Source organism: Melanaphis sacchari, unplaced genomic scaffold (genome assembly GCF_002803265.2).
Source record: "Melanaphis sacchari strain LSU unplaced genomic scaffold, SCAv2.0 Contig0_pilon_pilon, whole genome shotgun sequence".
Lineage (NCBI taxonomy): Eukaryota > Metazoa > Arthropoda > Insecta > Hemiptera > Aphididae > Melanaphis > Melanaphis sacchari.
Window position 1 is genome coordinate 16,086,024 of NW_020270366.1, and position 18,481 is coordinate 16,104,504.

The 18,481-nt window shown below is 24.7% G+C and overlaps 1 protein-coding gene across 1 annotated transcript in view; it reads left to right on the plus strand.

The window, feature by feature from the left end:
- LOC112601794 overlaps positions 1 to 18,481 on the plus strand; it is a 122,120-nt gene that overhangs the window by 5,935 nt on the left and 97,704 nt on the right. The window contains exon 2 of the mRNA XM_025349576.1: positions 3,599 to 3,856. Within this exon, the coding sequence (XP_025205361.1) occupies positions 3,748 to 3,856 (109 nt within the window). The 5' untranslated portion in view covers positions 3,599 to 3,747. The remainder of the gene's footprint in view (positions 1 to 3,598; positions 3,857 to 18,481) is intronic.

The following is an 18,481-nucleotide window of genomic DNA, read 5'->3' on the forward strand; positions in this document are numbered from 1 at the left end:
TTTTAATTAAATTAAATATTGACTTAACCTTTTTAAAATACGTTAACGAAAATTTCTGATTTTCAATTAATTTTACTTTAATAGCGTATAGGATATTTAACTATATTCCATTGTTATGTAAGATTTCTGTATAAGTTGTATTTAATTAATTAATGCTTATAAATGACCTTTACATAAAATGTGTCAAAAGAAAAGTATATTGATAACAATTGGCCAAGTGTTATAATAAATTTTTAACATTTAATATAGGATATTTGATCAAACAAATTATTATATTTTAATCATACCACTAATTGTATTTTTATTAATAATAATAATAATCGAGGTTTACAAGAATAGGTTATGTATAATTGATATTACGTTGCATCGTCTTTCACTAAGGATGAAGTTCTTAATTTAATAATATACAAGAGTCTTTAAAAGTAATAATAATAAGAACAATTTAATTATAAACTTAATAGTAATAATAAAATTAATATTTATATAATTATAGAAATTTAAGTTTATAATATTGATAAAATTATTTTACAAATTAGTTAACTGCTTAATAATCAAGTACCTATATATCGAAAAAATACAATAATAATGAGAAGAATATAATAATCAAATTCATACTAAATAAAAAATATAAATTTTATAATATTATATAGTATTGATAATTTTTTTTTACAAAATTAGTTCACTTTTTAATGTTTTAAAATAAAATTAAAAACTTTTGACAATTTTTTATTTGAACTAAGAGATTTTATATAATCTTAATTCAGTTATTAGATAACTGTTATAATATTTAATGTGTTTATTTTGGGATATATTAGATTTTCAGATCTCGTATTACGATCATGAATAGCTGTCTGTTTTAAGTAATAAAATGTTTTTCTAAGACATACAATTTTTATGGATAATAGTTTCGCTTCTAATTCTAATTGTTTACTCAAAAAAAAAAAAAAAAAAAAATGACGAAATATTATTATATACATTTTAATTATTATTTTTGATTTTATAATTTTTATTATCACATTTATAAACTTATTAAAAGTTATTATTATTTTAGACAGGGAACTAATATTATAATCTTAATGTTTTTATTTAAAAAATTTAATTTACTAATTATAAATAAAATATTCTTTAATGCCAACGATTTATTTTTTTTTGCCTAAATAAGTAAAACAAAAATTAAATTAATTTAAATATATTTTATTGACGGAAAAATAAATATAATAACATTAAAAAATTAATAAATAAATAAAAATCATCATAATTCGATTTTAGTAAAAACTAATGAGGATTACAATAAATATATTCATAGATTTGTTTGTATACTACATAGCGTTTGTGTACCAACAGGATGTATTCATTTAACTTGTAATGAATAGACAACTTATATATTAAAACCATAAAAGGCTACTGTAATATACTACCTGAATATTTTTTTCAATAACAGTGTTATGTTTAATGGTGAGAATATATATATATTTAATATTAGAACAATATATATGCAAGCGTCTAATTAACTTTCGCAAGCAAATTGAAAACCCATTTGAGCACTAATGGTCTAGATTACATAAATATTATTTTATATGACAGACGTAGTGCAAATTATAAGTGTATACCGGAAACATGATTTAGTTTATTATGAGTTCCACTATAGCCGGTTATGTGTTTGGTGTTAAGCCCAAATTTCGTGAAATAATATTTATGATGAAATGTAGTACTAAAATAATATGTATATGTTTTATTTTATTAGTTGGTAATAGTAATCAGTTATCACTTATAAATGTACATTATCATTTTTCAAATTAATATATTATCTACTCGTAAAATATTTAACTACTTAAAATTATTTATTGAAATTTAAAAGAAAAATTATAATTAAAATATATAGTATATTATACAATATATAAGTTTACACATTTCTTATCAAAGTTTCAAGTAATATGAATATATTTTTAGTTATTATTATTAATGTAAGTTTTATTAATTGACACTGTTCAATAATAATTACAGGAACCTATTATTAATTTTTAATACCTAAATGTCAATTGTGAAAAAGTGAAAAATATTTACATTGATAAGTTCGAAATAATAAAATTAAATAAATTCTGAAGGTATAATTCATAAAATTATTTATATCAAAAAGTATAACATTTAGTCATAAGATAATTTAAATGAAAATCTCGAACAGGCAAAGGTCACAAGTATCTATGAGTGAAATTGGAAATTTCTATTTAGTATTCAACAATAATACAACTATATAAAATGATTGTGGTTGTATATATATATTATAGTATACACAGTATGTATATTGCATACTATTCATTGTATAGTGTATTAGTTTCATATAGTAAAATATACCTATATTCAAGAACCGGAAACTTTGAATTTCATTCGACGAGTTTTTAAGCAAAGCGTATTGAACGACTGCGATGTAATTCATCAATAAACAACAGTATAATAGGTCACGCCGTTTTATTATAATACATATACCATGTAAATACGTTTTACACTCTAAATAGGTAACAGTGAACAATTATTTTCAAATAATTTGCACTTAACTTTATAATATATATAAATATATTATATTATATTATATTATATATAAAAAAATATTACAATTATACTATTATTGTGAAACAGTTGAACAAGAAATTGTTATTTTTGCAATATCGATGGCTTTTGTTTCATGACAAACCAAATCATACAAATCTATGTCCCCACAATTATTGTATTTTCTGTGTCAATTAAAATACATCAACGATCGTGCAGCATACAATATACATCATATTATATCGAACCGTTACAACGTTATGGCTCTAATGAGGTCTGCATAGTCATTGTGATCAATCCGTGGGATCCTATAGCGCGCATAGTAATTATCATTTTATTTTCGCAATGCTCGTTCGTAGGTGGAAACTTGAGTTTGGCAAACAAGAAAAAAGAAAGTACCTACTACATCCCCCCTTTGCGCCCGAAAATGATGATTTTCAATTTTCAATTGGATCCGTAACCGATTATTATACGTGATGCATATTTTTATAGCCGTATATTTGTGCATAGGTGCAATTATTACCGGCTATTTGTGCATATACACATATACATGTACACTTTGCCGTCAATAGATATGGGCACTCAAAGACGTTTTGAACATTCACATAATATTGTCTTTAATAATATATTATGTATACAATAATAATTTGTGTGAAATATGATTCCATTTTAACGATAAACGCACAGTCGACAATAACAGCTAATTAACCCTCAAACACTTAATTTTTGACATATAAACGTTGATAAGAATATGAGTGTGTGTATGTATAGGTTGAGCTGTGTATCATACTATTAATTTAAAATGAGTGTTGTTAGAAACATGTTTATGTCGTGTGTAAATTTGTGTGTTTAATACTATAGTAAATGTCTAAGATAAAATAAATGACATTATTATCACATTAGAGTGTTTATTGAATAAAATAAAATTGTGTACAAATAATCACATTTTTTTCCTTGAGATTAGGGATTAGGATTTACAATATTATAAATTATTATTCCTTTAGTCATTTGCGTGTATTCATCCGTTAATCAAGTGTGTTGTTATATGTTCTAGATTACATAGGTGATCTCAAGGGTTATTAAACATTCAAGACTTTCGCATGGAGAACGGAAAATTGAAATTTTTAATATCCTGTGGATTTGAGGACGTTATAATTGTAGATTACGCATCATATCAATCATATTACTAGAGAGAGAAACGTCATGCTTAACTGCACCGATGCCGAGTGCACGTTGCACCATCATCATATTCACGTGGATTCTATACAGCATCATCTCCAAGATGATCGGCAACACCATGAACATTCTTCAGGTAAAAATTTTGATTAATCAATTGATAACAAATAATGATTATAACATAAGCGACATATTAGATTAGTTTTAATATTTTGGCACATAAAAAAAAAGAACATTAATTCTTAGCTTTAATTAAATTAGAAAAATTGCAAGCGTATTATCGTTAAAAAATCCATAGTTATAGATATAATGTAAGCCCCAATGAAATTATTATTTTTTAATTATCGATGTGTTAAGTCATTGAGTTGATTTTAATTAATGGTTATATTTTAAATTGCTTTTGGACTACTCAACTTTTAATTCAATATGCGTCATCAGTTGTTACTGTATAGACTTAAATATGATGGATAACCCACACACTGTAGGTAGGTATTCAAATTATAGAATTTAATTGTTGTGCACAATCTTATATTATCATTTTAAATACCGTAGGATGCATAAACTGTTATTCATTGATGTATTACAGCACTATCAAGATTGTAGTTTATAACATTTATTAAATTAAGTCTATTAAATAAAATAATTTAATCTATTAATTTTAAAAATAATTTTTTTAGCTGTAATTTTTTTTAGTTATTCATTTTATCTTATTATAAATAATTATTGATACTTAAAGATACTTATTTAATATAAATAATATTATCATTAATAACAGCAATAATAACGAAAAACCTAACCTTTGTTCATTAATTGACTTAGTTTTCGTGGTTTCATTTAATTTTTTATTTGACAAGTATAATATTATATATTATAATTATTAAGTACACTGTAAAATTTTTAAAAAAGCATTATAATTTATGTAGTCTAATGCAGTAAGTATCTATTGGATAATACCAAATAGAGTTTATTAAATAAATAATTAATAACCATGATATATTTATTTTACAAATCTATATTAAATTGAATTTTAATTTTTTAAACCAATAAAATAAATTAAGTCGTATTAGTTTGTAGTTTTCTTAAATTATCTACGGATTAGGTTATAGTCAATTTAACATTTTGTTAGAATTTATTAAACTTATGTATAGTATAGTAATAAATTAATAAATAATAATATAATTTCCAATACTTATTACTTAATATGTTTTTAATTTCAGTAAATTTATATACATAAAAAAAAAAAAAAAAAATGAATAATAATGTACTAGGAAATACAAATCAAATCATACTTTACTTATACGTTAGCTGTTACTACGAATAAATCATATATATTATAAATGTGTCTGCAAAAAACTTATCAAAAAATATTATTTTTATTCGCAGAATATCAATTAAAAATCATAATGCACATTATATAATAAATAATAACGAAGGTAATTCCAAACAATTTATTTGACTTATAATATTGATAAGAAAAAAAAACAATTCAAACATTTTATTATCACCAACTATAAATTAATTAATTTACAGCACACTACAGCAATAACTTTTTTATTTACAATTTAAACTATTGAATGCAAAATATTGATATGATAATACATTTAAGTAATTACTAGTTTTAATTGTTTTTAAATGAATTATTATTTTTATTATTTATTAGATCTTGATATACTAATATAACTTAGAGTTCATTTTTAAATATATAATAAAAATATTTTCTTGGACATTGGTAATCATACGGTCTAGTAAAATAATGTCTTTACTTTGCTATACTTGGTGCTGTAGTGTTAACAGTATTGTAATCTTTTCTTCATTTTCAAGTATCATTAAATGATGCAAGAAAATTATAAATGAAAAGTTATAATTATTTTTTCGTGTAAAACGTAGTACGTATTATTTAACAAGTATATTTACTCCTAGGACGGACTATGGCAATATAAATACATATTATATTATACTTAAATAGGTAGTACCTAAAAAAACAATTACGTATTATAAAGTGCATTACGGGTCAGATTGACATAAGTATAAACAAAAAAATAAAGTTGTGGTAAGGCTTACATGAGTGTAGGATAGTACCCGAGGCGCCGTGGGTAAATGGCCTCAGCAGCAGTGATCTGGTATGGAAGCGCCTGCGGGCGCCAGCGCGTCTCCGAAAGGCACTTTCACTGTTCCCCATGACTCCCCGTCCTTGAATGCCACTTCTTGGTCGGCAAAGTTTACTCCTTCCACCGCTTTTTTGGCCCCTCTGTTTAAGTATCATTTAAATGACCATGAACGACATACTGTGTAGGTAATTCGTATATTACTACTATTATATTTCTCAACAGCTGAAAAAGCTCTTCAGTATAAATATTTCAAACGCACGCTGTGCTCGAAAATTTCAGATTATGAAATTATTAATTCAAACTATAAACTAACAATGTGTACAAACATTGATTGTTATACCATGTATGTATAATGTTATGTGTGTAGACGTCGCTGGTTAAACATATTCAATTTTCGTGTTTACGAATAGAATGCGCCTCGAAGCGTTCAGTCGTTTTCGAGTGATTATAGAAAACACGGAAATTCCATCATTCTATAATTCCCCACCATATCATAAAAAATTAAAAACACTAAAGGATATAGGTGGATGTGAGCTTATAGTATAGCGATACCTATACGCCAAAGAATCATAACATTTTAAAAACCTTGATTATTTATGTGGTTTATGAAATAGTTAAAACAAATTTCGTTTAATCAAAAAACACTATTACTAAAACTAGAATTATATTTTATTCCTCAAATTTAGAAATCATAAAAATATTACAAACTAAGGTAGATATAATTTATTATTATTGTGTAACAATTTTATTGTAATTTTAAAACTCTGTATATTAAGATATTGATTTATTTAAAATTTTTAAAACAAATTGTGTGATTTTATGTGTTTACCATATTGTCTATATTATTGCACAGTTTAATTTGGAACATTTTAAAATAAATTCTTCTTACGATTAAATCTATAAAACTAAAGATTATAATTTATATCTATAACGCTGAGTAAATATTATTATAAGTGCCTAAGACAAAAATACAACGCAAATCATTTATCGACTTATGACATAGGTACTACCTATGTATTTGTTTTGGCTACCTCCCCGAAATTGCCTACACTGAATATTCTTATCACCTTGTCCATCTATTCAATAATGCAATGATCATAATCATTAATCACATAATATGATCTAATTTATCGTTTATATATTTAAAAATATATCTAAATTTCAAATAATTGATGGGTACCTATTTTAGGTATTTACATTTATTTTTAATAAACGTGTTATTTCTAAGACATCACTTCCTTCTGTTTATATAATTGTGAGGTCAATATTTATTACTAATATTATAACATTAATAATCATTCACTACTATAATATAAAACAGCTTTAACTACAGTTCGCATAATTTAGTATAGACCGACCATAGAACACCTACTACTATTATTATTATTATACAATATATAAATATATAAGGTACTAATACTAATTCTGTTACACATTACGTATTGCGTGTATGTTTATGACTGATTAAATATATTATACTTGTATATCATCTACATTAATTGTACCAGTTTCATTGAAGAATTTTTATATTTTTAATTTACTACAATATTAATTTCAAACTGAAAATAATAAACTCCAAGGCTATACATTAACGTTAGAACTAATTTTTAATTTAATAGTATCATTAAAAAAAAAGCGCAATACAGAATTGGGTGAGCCAGGGCGTGTGTTTTTATTTTAAAACCAATGATAGTTATAATTGAAAAATATTCAAAGTGGAGATCAGTTTTACTATAAAAGATTTTCGTCTTAGTTAAATTCGAATGTTTGATTGTATTATTTTTCTTTACCTTTATATTTTGTTGTTAATAAATTTGGATATAATTCACTGTGAATTTAAAAACAATATGATCAATTTTTTAATTTAAACTTTAAAGTTTCTCATCTTTCTTTTTCAACAACATAAAAATTAATCGAAATATTTTTTTGTTGGAAACACTTACATTTAATGTTTATATTGTCTAATTTTTTGATTATAACATTTATACATGTGTATGGATCCATAAAAAAAAGTTTGTCTAGCGATATAGCAGTATAAAGACGATGAATGGAAACTTGCCAATATAATCGATAGACAATTTTTAATGTTTTTTCTCAATTCACAATTCGCATATAATATCAAACAATTACGTAGCTTTACGTAACAATTATTAACACGGTCACGTTTTGTCATAAAAACTAAGTTTAGCAGACGATTTTTCTTTTTTTTTTATTACTATTACTTATTAGTAGAGTTAATGTCATCGATTCGCTTGTTGAATGATTCAAAATATAGTCTAGGGATTTTTACTTTCAAACAATTGCCATCCCCAAAAAAATTGCAATTAAATCTGTGAAAAACATAATAATATTATAATATTACATAATACTAAAATTATATTATCTATGTATATATCATACAAAAACCGATTGTAATATTGAATATATTTTATTTTTTTAATTATTATATTATTTATAAATTATAAGTGAGACACTGAACATATATGGTATAATGTTAAGGGTTCAAAATTAATTAATACCGTTAAAACAATTTTTGTTTTGTAAATATTTAGAGTTAATTTATGAGTTTATTAATAAAGGTTATTAATTGTTTTATAGGTGCTTTTAAAATAATATGTAGATATGTTAAAGAAAAAAAGAACTACAAAACTACAAAATAACTTAAGTTAGGTGTAATGAAGTTTAATTTAAAGAAAAAACTTAATAATAATTAGTTAATGTTCTTCATAATTATTATTTATAGGTAAATAATTTATATTTAAATTTATATGTATATAATTTTTTATTTTTAATACAATTTTCGTTTCAAATAATATAACTTTTAAATAAGGTTACCTACTTATTAAGATGGATTCTAAAATTTTAGCCTCGTTTTAAGTCGGGTATATTTATGATATTACGTTTGTGAATTATCAACTCGTTGATTTGTTCAATAAGCATGACACGAGTATATTATGTACTGTTGTGATATTTATGAATATTTTTTGCCAATGTCACATTACCAATTCTTGTCAAGTTTTCATTTTATATTATTATTTATACATTAATATCATTTTAATCATCACCAGTGATAAACCACAATTTATGTTAAAGTTATTTTCATGATATAATTATAATTTTTTTGTTGAAATAACTTTTTCTAGTATTCAAAAATAATTATTACTACAACGCTTCTATAAGTAATGTGTATTTTATAATACATTTTTTAAATTGGTTATTATTTAATAGATAGTATAAATTAGTGAATGTTATATTTTCATTTTATTTATAAAAAAAATTATTTAACTTTTAGTTTTCCTTGTTCAAATAGTATGAACATTTTTTTACTAAGTAAAATATTTCTGTACAGCCTACTATTTATTAGTACCTATTAGTGTACCTATGATATAATACATAATATAATAAGTTTCAACATGCTTGGAAGAATATATATTTCTTAAATATAGTTTGTTAATATAACAAGTAAATATTAACTTGTGTAATGTAATAGTTTACAGTATACTTTAAATTATTATGTTACCATTGGTAAGATTGCTAGTTATATTATAGTCAATATCGTTTTTAATGCATGAGAGTATTTTTGTAAGTATTTACCAAATGTGTATTACATTTGAAAACATTATACTTAAAATAAATATAAATATTAAATAACAGATTCAGTATTAAAGATGACATACATATTAAACTATTTAAAAAAATGTTTGTTTTTATTACAGATGACCTTTATTTAATCATACTGATTCGATTTAATAAAATAAATGAATGTACAGGTTAATTATACTTATTCACTGCTTAAAGATCATGTAAATTTAACTAATTTACATTGAAAAGTCTGTTGTGGAAAAAATATAAACGTTATTATGATATATCTACATGACACATGTTATGCCAATCAAGATTATTACGAATATTTACAATAAAAAAACATTTTATTTTTTAAATAGTCTGTTTAATCGAAAATACGATAATCCGTCGATTTTCAGTAATATTTTTTAGCGTTTAATATCCATGAACTATTTGTTAGATGGTGAAACTTATGGTCTTATGATTTTACCTAAAGCAAATAATTCAAGAATAATTTTTAAGTTATTATTCAGAATTATACTCAATGTTTTATATATTTTAAATAGATATTATAAATTGAATATGTATTGGTTTTATTGAAAAATACAAGTTTATTAAGATAATACATTTATAAATAATAAAATTGTATTTAGTTTCTTACACAGTCACGCGCCTACAGTCGTTGCGAGTACACATCGTGTGTGCTCCGTGCTATCGTAATAGTGTGTTACCATGTCGCGTTCCGTTCTCGTAATTATTGTTTTTCTTTATGACTCAAACGATTGACATTTACTCTCAAATCAACACTAGTAATGTGGAAGATCATCTTAAATCCTCACCTCACTTGCCATCTAATCCTGTCAGACATTTCAAACCAAATGACATCAAATTTGCAATAAGTAAATACTCCCATGAAAAATCTCTAGGATTTCACCTGAAACTGTTTTAGTAGCTAGGTGCTTACCTAAAAAAGTCTTTATTCATCTTTCTCATATTATTAATTCTAGTATAAGATTATGGTATTTTCCCATGCTATGGACATTTTCTATCATCATCTTAGTGCTCAAACCTAGTAAGCCACCTAACTCAATAATCTTATTACGACCTATAAGTTTACTCCCAATTTTTGCTAAAATTCTGAAGAAACTTATGCTAAAGCTAAATCGCATCCTTCCATGTATTACTGAAAATCCATTCTTCCTGATTCTCAATTTGGATTTTGCACTTCTCACTCTACTATTTAACAGGTTCACAGAGTTGTTGACGCTATATCTATATCTTACTCATTGGAATAAAAAACTCTATTGTACAAGCGCATTTCTGGAAGTCTCTCAGGCTTTTGACAGGGTATGACATGACGACCTCCTCTACTAATTAAAAAAGTATTTTTATCCTACATATTTCACTATTATTAAGTCGTATCTTTTAGATTGTCACTTTTAAGTTTGTGTTGATGATGATTTTTCTTCCATAGCCAATATAACTGCTGGTGTTCCGCAAAGTGATATCCTCTCCCCTATTCTATATAATATTTTTGCCTCAGACCAACCGACTACACCTAATACACTGGTTACCGACTATGCGGATGATAAGGCAATTTTATATATACACTCTGATCCTTTTATTGCAACTCAAAATCTCCAATCTCACCTCAATCTCATGGAAAAGTGGTATACCGACTGGAGAATAAATCAATCCAAATCTATATATTTGACATTCACCCTTAGACTCGTCCCATGCCCTGATGTCTTTATTTATAACACTTTAATTCCCAGTTCTTCGAATGTTAAATATCTTGTCCTGACCCTTGATAAAAGGCTGACCTAGGCCCAGCATATTAAGTCCAAAAGAAAAAATTTAAACCTACGTATATGCTTTTTAAAAAACTTTATCAACAATAATAAATATACTCACATCAATACTAAACTACTTATTATAAATCACTACTAAAACCTAATTGGACATATGGCCTTCAGCTCTGGAGAAACAAAAAAAAAAAACTAACATTAACAAAATCCAATCATTCGAAAACATTATACTTTGCAAATTATTTAATGCCCTTTCTTATGTCTCTAACTACACTATACATACATACCTTAAAATGCTTTTAATTTACAAAGAAGCTAAAGCATATCATAAACGTTTCCCCGCATTTTATCTCATCCCAATCCTCTTGTCAGAAATTTTGCCAATCCTACAATCCCCGGTAACCCCCCGAGACGGTTAAAACGGAAATAGTGTCATGACCTGTTAGCATTTAATATTAATTAAATAAATGAAAAAAAAAAATTGAAAATATGTAGAAAAACATAAAATAGCAAATTGAAAGTGTTACTAATAGGTGGCTACTTTTCTCAAAAATGTTACGTATTATGTATAAATGTCATTAAGGATATAATGTATTTTTTCTAAAATTTGTATATAACTAATCTGTATTACATATAATTATTGTGCCTAAATGATATAGAATATAGATTGTAGGTTGCATTTAAAAAAAAAGTTCCTCACACATTATTTTCCAAGAATTACGAATTTCTTTTATTTATTATTATCATTAATTGAAAACTATATAATATTTGTCATATGTTAGAATATAAATTAAATATTTGATTATATTATCATAGATATAGCTTAAATATTAAAATATTATTTAAGTATATAATTATCATTGAGTATTAACTAGTAGTAAAAATTATTTATACTTTTTGAAAAACTGAATATAATTTATTATTATCGACTATTCAACTATATACTAAGTCCTAGATTAAAAGACATTTATTATTTACTCGCACTGTGGCAAGTAAATAGTATAATCTAGATGTGCATACAAAAATTATAATTTACAGTTAACTATTTTAATTAAATAATATAACTTATGTTACGTTATGTTATTAGAATTTTTTTTGCTGATATTATTATTTATTATTATATTGGAAAATTTTTAAACATAAAAAGTTTAAGCACTTATCTACTAACAAATTGATGACATATAAATAAATTCTTAATGCCCTTTTGTATCTAAAATAATAGACTTGAAATTTATAATGTTAAATGTTAAATCATTTTTAAATTAAAATGATAATCAAAAGTTAATTTTAACTTTTAATTACTTTAAATTGCTTATATTTTTTATCAAAGTCGAGTATTACTTAATTAATAATAATTAATAAAACATTACATATGTTATTTAAAATGCTCAGTATTAACCAGTGGTGGATAGACTTTTTGTTCAATGAGCCACAAAAAAATAAAATATGATTATACATGTTATCTAACTTTTTTTTAACTTTTAATTTTTTCATAAATGTAAAATATTAATGTAAAATACTTTTTTGGTCAGATAATAAATGATGACCAGCTATAATTAACAACCACTTGTACAATTTTAATGAATATTATGATTTATAATGAACAAAAAGAAATGTATGTTATAAATAAGTTGTAACAATACAATACGAAAATATTAGACCTTTTAAGTACAGAATATCCATTTTTTTCATAATTTTGAGATAATAACTATGAATTATAAATATTTTTGACCAAAAGTGTTTAAGCTATATTAATGGTATATAGAATTTATTTATAATGCAATTTTATCGTTTTGTATATTTGATTAAATTTACTGGATAAAATACTTTCTAATATGGTGATTATTCTATTGAACAACCCTTATTATTTATACATTTTTGAAATTTTGCTTCAATTATATAATTTATAATTTAAATAAAACAACATTTAAAAAAAAAAAATTATATTTTGTAATTTTTTTTAAGTTAATCAAATTTTTTAATAACAATACATATTTTAAAATTTATATTTTGAAGTAGAATTTATTGGAGTATTTTAGTACATACAAATTTAAATTTAAACGAGTATTTTTTGAGTTATAATTATTGAAAGTATAAGTGAGCGGAGTGGAATGGTACGGGGATACTCCGTAAAATATTGGTCTACTATTCTGCTTACTTAAGCTTTAAATATTTATTTAGTTATAACTTATAAACCACTCGTCTGAATTTTGATTTTTATGTATCAAGATATTCCGAAAAAGAATAACCCACTATACTAGTCAATATAAAGTAGATAAATTATAATAGTAAATATATTAAAAAAAGTTTGAAAACTTATTAATTTAACTTTTTACGATGCAAGTTCTTAATATTACTCAATAACAAAATTATAATTATAATAAGGAAATTAAAAAATAATATACTACAATTTAATAATTTATAGCATACAATTACGTTTTTAACTAGATAAGTAATCAAGAAACTTACTAAAATTATTTTAATATCTTTAAATTTAAATTAATTGTCTCCTAATTGATATAAATATAACAATAGTTTTATTATTTTTTTTAAATACTCTAAACCATAATAAAAATAATATCTTTAAATAAAACGGGTGATAAATTATATAACCTACATTTTAACACATTTGTAGTTAATGAACAAATGAATAACCGTATTTTTAAAGAGTAAAAAGTATTTGTATCTTATACATTTTTGGAAAGTGCCTAAGTGATCAAAATATTATGATATATTGATTTTTTTTAAATAACGGTAAGTTCATAATTTTATGATGTAATTTTTAATTAATTTAATTAATGATTTTAAATTGTATTTGAGTACAGTATCAATAAAAATTAAAAGTTTAAGATCAACTTGCAATTAATTTAGTAATTATACAATTTATACAGTTTTTCTGATAAGTAACAACCAGTTACATGAAAATAATGTTTTATTTTTATTATTACAATGCATTTATCTGAAAATAATATAGTTTATTTTTATTTAGTTATCCACACTTTTTTTTTTGTTTAGGAAGTTGAATTTTAAAAAATATTTATTATTTATGTTTAAAGTTAAAAAGCGTGTAAGGTCAAATATATCCATATAAAAAAGAGTTTATAGGGATACTATTTACCTGTTATTTTTTTTAAATTTATATTCTTACTTTCTTACAAGGCTAAATTTTCTTTTTCTTTTTAAATAAATACGTAGATAATATTGAAAATATATTATTATACATTAATTATAATAATAAAAAACAAAATCTTACTATGTTTAATTTATAATATTATATAAAATAATTTTACTTTCTCAATTATATTTAAATTTAAAATAATTGTATAGTTAAGATATATTAAATTGGATAATGAACATAATCAATTTATTTTTATTCATCATTCAACGTTTATACCTGTATGAATGTTATTTTTAAGCCATCCGAATATCATTTAAATCCTTTGTTAGTTAAGTGCATTGTAACTTAATATCCTTATTTTTTTACAATTCGGAAATTAGTAAAATCTTGTATCATAAAACAATAAAAGTAAAAACGAGGTCGTTAACAAGTAACAAAAATATAATATAATGGCAGAAGTATAAAGTAGTAAGTCTGTATGTTTTTATAATTTAGTGATTAGTAGGAAAATATTTATATACAGTTATTAAGGTTACATGAACGTTAATTTTTCTACAGTTTTATTTAGACTAGTGAATGTTATGTTCTGCAATGTGTTATTAACCAATTGTAAATATTTACATGAAAAAACGCAATATGTACATAATATTTATTTGTCTATATTTTAATTTTTCATACATTTAATAGTATTAATTATATTCATATCAACATTTACAAAATAATATTATTACTGATATTTAACATAACTTGACTAAATATAAAATTTATTTATAGTTTTTTAACTAATTGGTTTAACACTTGATATATTATATATATATATATATATATTTTAATATTATTCTAATTTTATTTTTCTTCAGAATATTTAAAGGATTTTTAAATATATCATAAATAAAAATTTTTCAAATAAAAAATTAAAGGTTCTTGATATTGTATTTGAAAATTATTTCACAAAGCTTAAACGATTCTAGAATAATAAAAAGTGCACACGAATACATACTACATATTATATTGAATGTTGAGCACAAATTTAATTTTATTCACCTTAGGTCAACAATAAACTGATTATTATTAATTATAATTATTGTTAATTTAAATCTGAAAGTTATATTCTATTAAATAATAGAAAAACAATAAAAAAGTTTTAAAATTATTTATGTTAGATTTTCTGATTTTTGAACATTACCGTTAATTTTTTTATTTTTACAAACGTACTCGTAAATATAAACTTGGCCAATCAATTATATATAATGGATTGTTAAATCTCACTACTAAAAAATGCAAAAATAAATTTTAAATCAAAAATATTTAAAAAAAAATATTGAAATTATGAAATTTGACATTTACCTTGAATAACAGCCAATGTGCAATGTCTGGAACGACTATTTGCATCGTTTCCTGAGTCCCGCAAAACATGTATTATTTTATTTGCCTATTATTTGTTTTTTAGCAAAAACTAGAAAAAAATAGGAAACAATGGTTTATTTGTTGATGAAAGAGACAACTCAAGGCTAAAAGTAGATACACGCAATATGGACAAATTATGTTCGGACTGCTAATGATTTTAATTGTTAATTATACAGACATTTATTATAGACTAATTATACATGTATTTAGTATGAGTATGAACACTATTTTGGGCTAAAAAGCTGTACCAAAGTTATTATTGTTACATATTTCTAATGTTGTCTATATTAAAAAGGTTCACTATTAGTTAAATGTTTAATGATTTTTTAATCAATACTTGATAATATAAATATTATTATTATTAACTGGAAATAAACATATTATCCATTATAAGTTTTGTTTAACATTTAATTTATAAATTTAAAGAATAAAATTACAAATTAATTTTATTAAATATATGAGATGTGATTTGAGATTCTAAGTTTGAAATCCAAATGAGTAAGTTATTGGTTATTGATCTAGAATTATGTTATATTTTATTAAGAACACCTAAAATTTTTAGAATATTATCCTCGAAAAACAATTAAATTATTGATATTAATATGTATTATGATTTATGATAAAAATTCCAAAATGTATTTTATTATTTTAATCGAATCATACAAGAGTAAATTGAATTAAAAATTTTGAATTTGGATAGAAATATTAAAATTTGATATATTTTATGTATTGTTTAAGCTTATAGGTAATAATTTTGAAGTAATTATAAATAATATTTTACAATGATCAATCAACAACATAATTAATAACATGTAATTTTATTTTTTGTTAGTGGCTTCAATTAATATTTTTACGTATTATTTTATAGTACGTTTATGATAATCTTAAATCTAACTATAACAGTTATGTTTCATAAACATCTAAGCACCGATTTATATCTATAAAATTCTATGTTATTGCTTAGATAAAATGCTTACTTTTAAATTTGATAATAGGTAAATTTACTCTAATGTTAAAGCTAACAACATAAAATGGATTCTGCTGAACGAAAATTTGCAATGTTGTATGTATGTAAAACAGAGATAACACATGTGGGTGCGGCGTCCTCTTATCCAGGACATTAGAACGATAAAAAATCATAATTTTACGTATCTAGACTAAATATATGTAATCGTTCTTATATTAATTTAAACGGTACGTTTTATACGATATCTGTTACACTAATAATAATTGTAACTATTTTGTTATCAAAAAATCAATTGGTATCAGTTCTGTAATTAATTAATTAATTAATAATAATAATAATAAAATAGGCAATAAGATATTCACATTACACTAATATTCATTCATTTTTGAATTATTTACATATAATTTAGACATAATATATTTGAAACATTAATTTTTATTAATTTAATACTGGCTGTAATAGTTTCATATTTTCAAACTTTTAGATAAGTAGGCACCGTTATGAATATGAGTAAATATATACCTAAATGCTAAAACAATAAAATTGCAGTTTAAAACATTATTTACACTTTGCATAAAACGTACCTACTGCATACATTGCAACTAGTAACCACTATGCTAAAGCATATTATTTAGTACACATCTAAGCAAATATTGGTCCACCGACGCGTTCAACACTTGAAAAATAGGTCAAATTCTACATTTATCTATCCCAAATGACATTGACTAAATTATTCCACACATATTTTTTTACACTCTTGACGAACTTTACATTTCACGAATAATTATAACAATGATAATTGGTGCTTACGGTAGGTAAAAATGAAAAACATCATTTTGTAAACAAAGACGGTTGGTGGATAAAAAAGAAAAAAAGACGCTAATTACGGCTGTCGCTTTGACCGTCTTTATATTTTAATGCGGGCACACCGAAACTTTACAAGAGATGTATTTTAAAACAGAAAACGAGCTGGCCGTCAACAACAACTGTAGCTGTTGTTGGACGTACTGCGTCTCAAGAAAATCGTAATGGAGTCTGCTCATTGACTGGCGGCGACGGTGGGTTGGGGACCGGGAATCGCGTGGCGAAAAAAAAAGCAATATATACAGTTAGCCAGCACGGGGCCCCGGTCGCTTTCTGCGAACGAGCCCGGAGCAGCGCTACCTCCACGCCCCGGACGCCACCGCGGCGGCCACCGGTTTGATTTGCGCGCTCTGCAAGAAAGCGTAGAATGCTGCATTTCGCACACGCGCGCGCGCGTTGTCCGCGTTCACGGACGGAGGCACCGGATTTCCCATTGCCCAGCACCACACGGTCCGACCGCCGCGGCCATCCCCGCTCGTCATGCGTGGCCGGCCCGAGCGGCGGATTGTCGTGACGACGGTGTAAGGAAGGAGGCTTTGACGTCACAACGAGTCTCATGCGGGCATGGGAACCGCGGGGCGTTACGTTCGCTGCGCAATATATATATCGCGTGATAGCGAGACGACCAGTACGTTAATATTGTTATTACGATAATGATAGTATCATAATAATATTATGTTTTAGGCGCGACGGTGACTTGGTGATATTCGCAAAAACACCGGAGGCTCGGCGGCGGCGGCGGCGACGGCGAAGACGCGCCGGTGGGCGCACCGACAACACCGGCAGTGTCCGCGCGCACGGGGGCTCGCCATTTATGCCGCCGCCGCGCGCCTCCATCACCTCAGTCCGAAAATCGTTCGTCGACTGTGAGCGCAAACAATGTCTCTGGGTGTGTGTATGTGCACGCGCGCCCTTGAACTCTCGG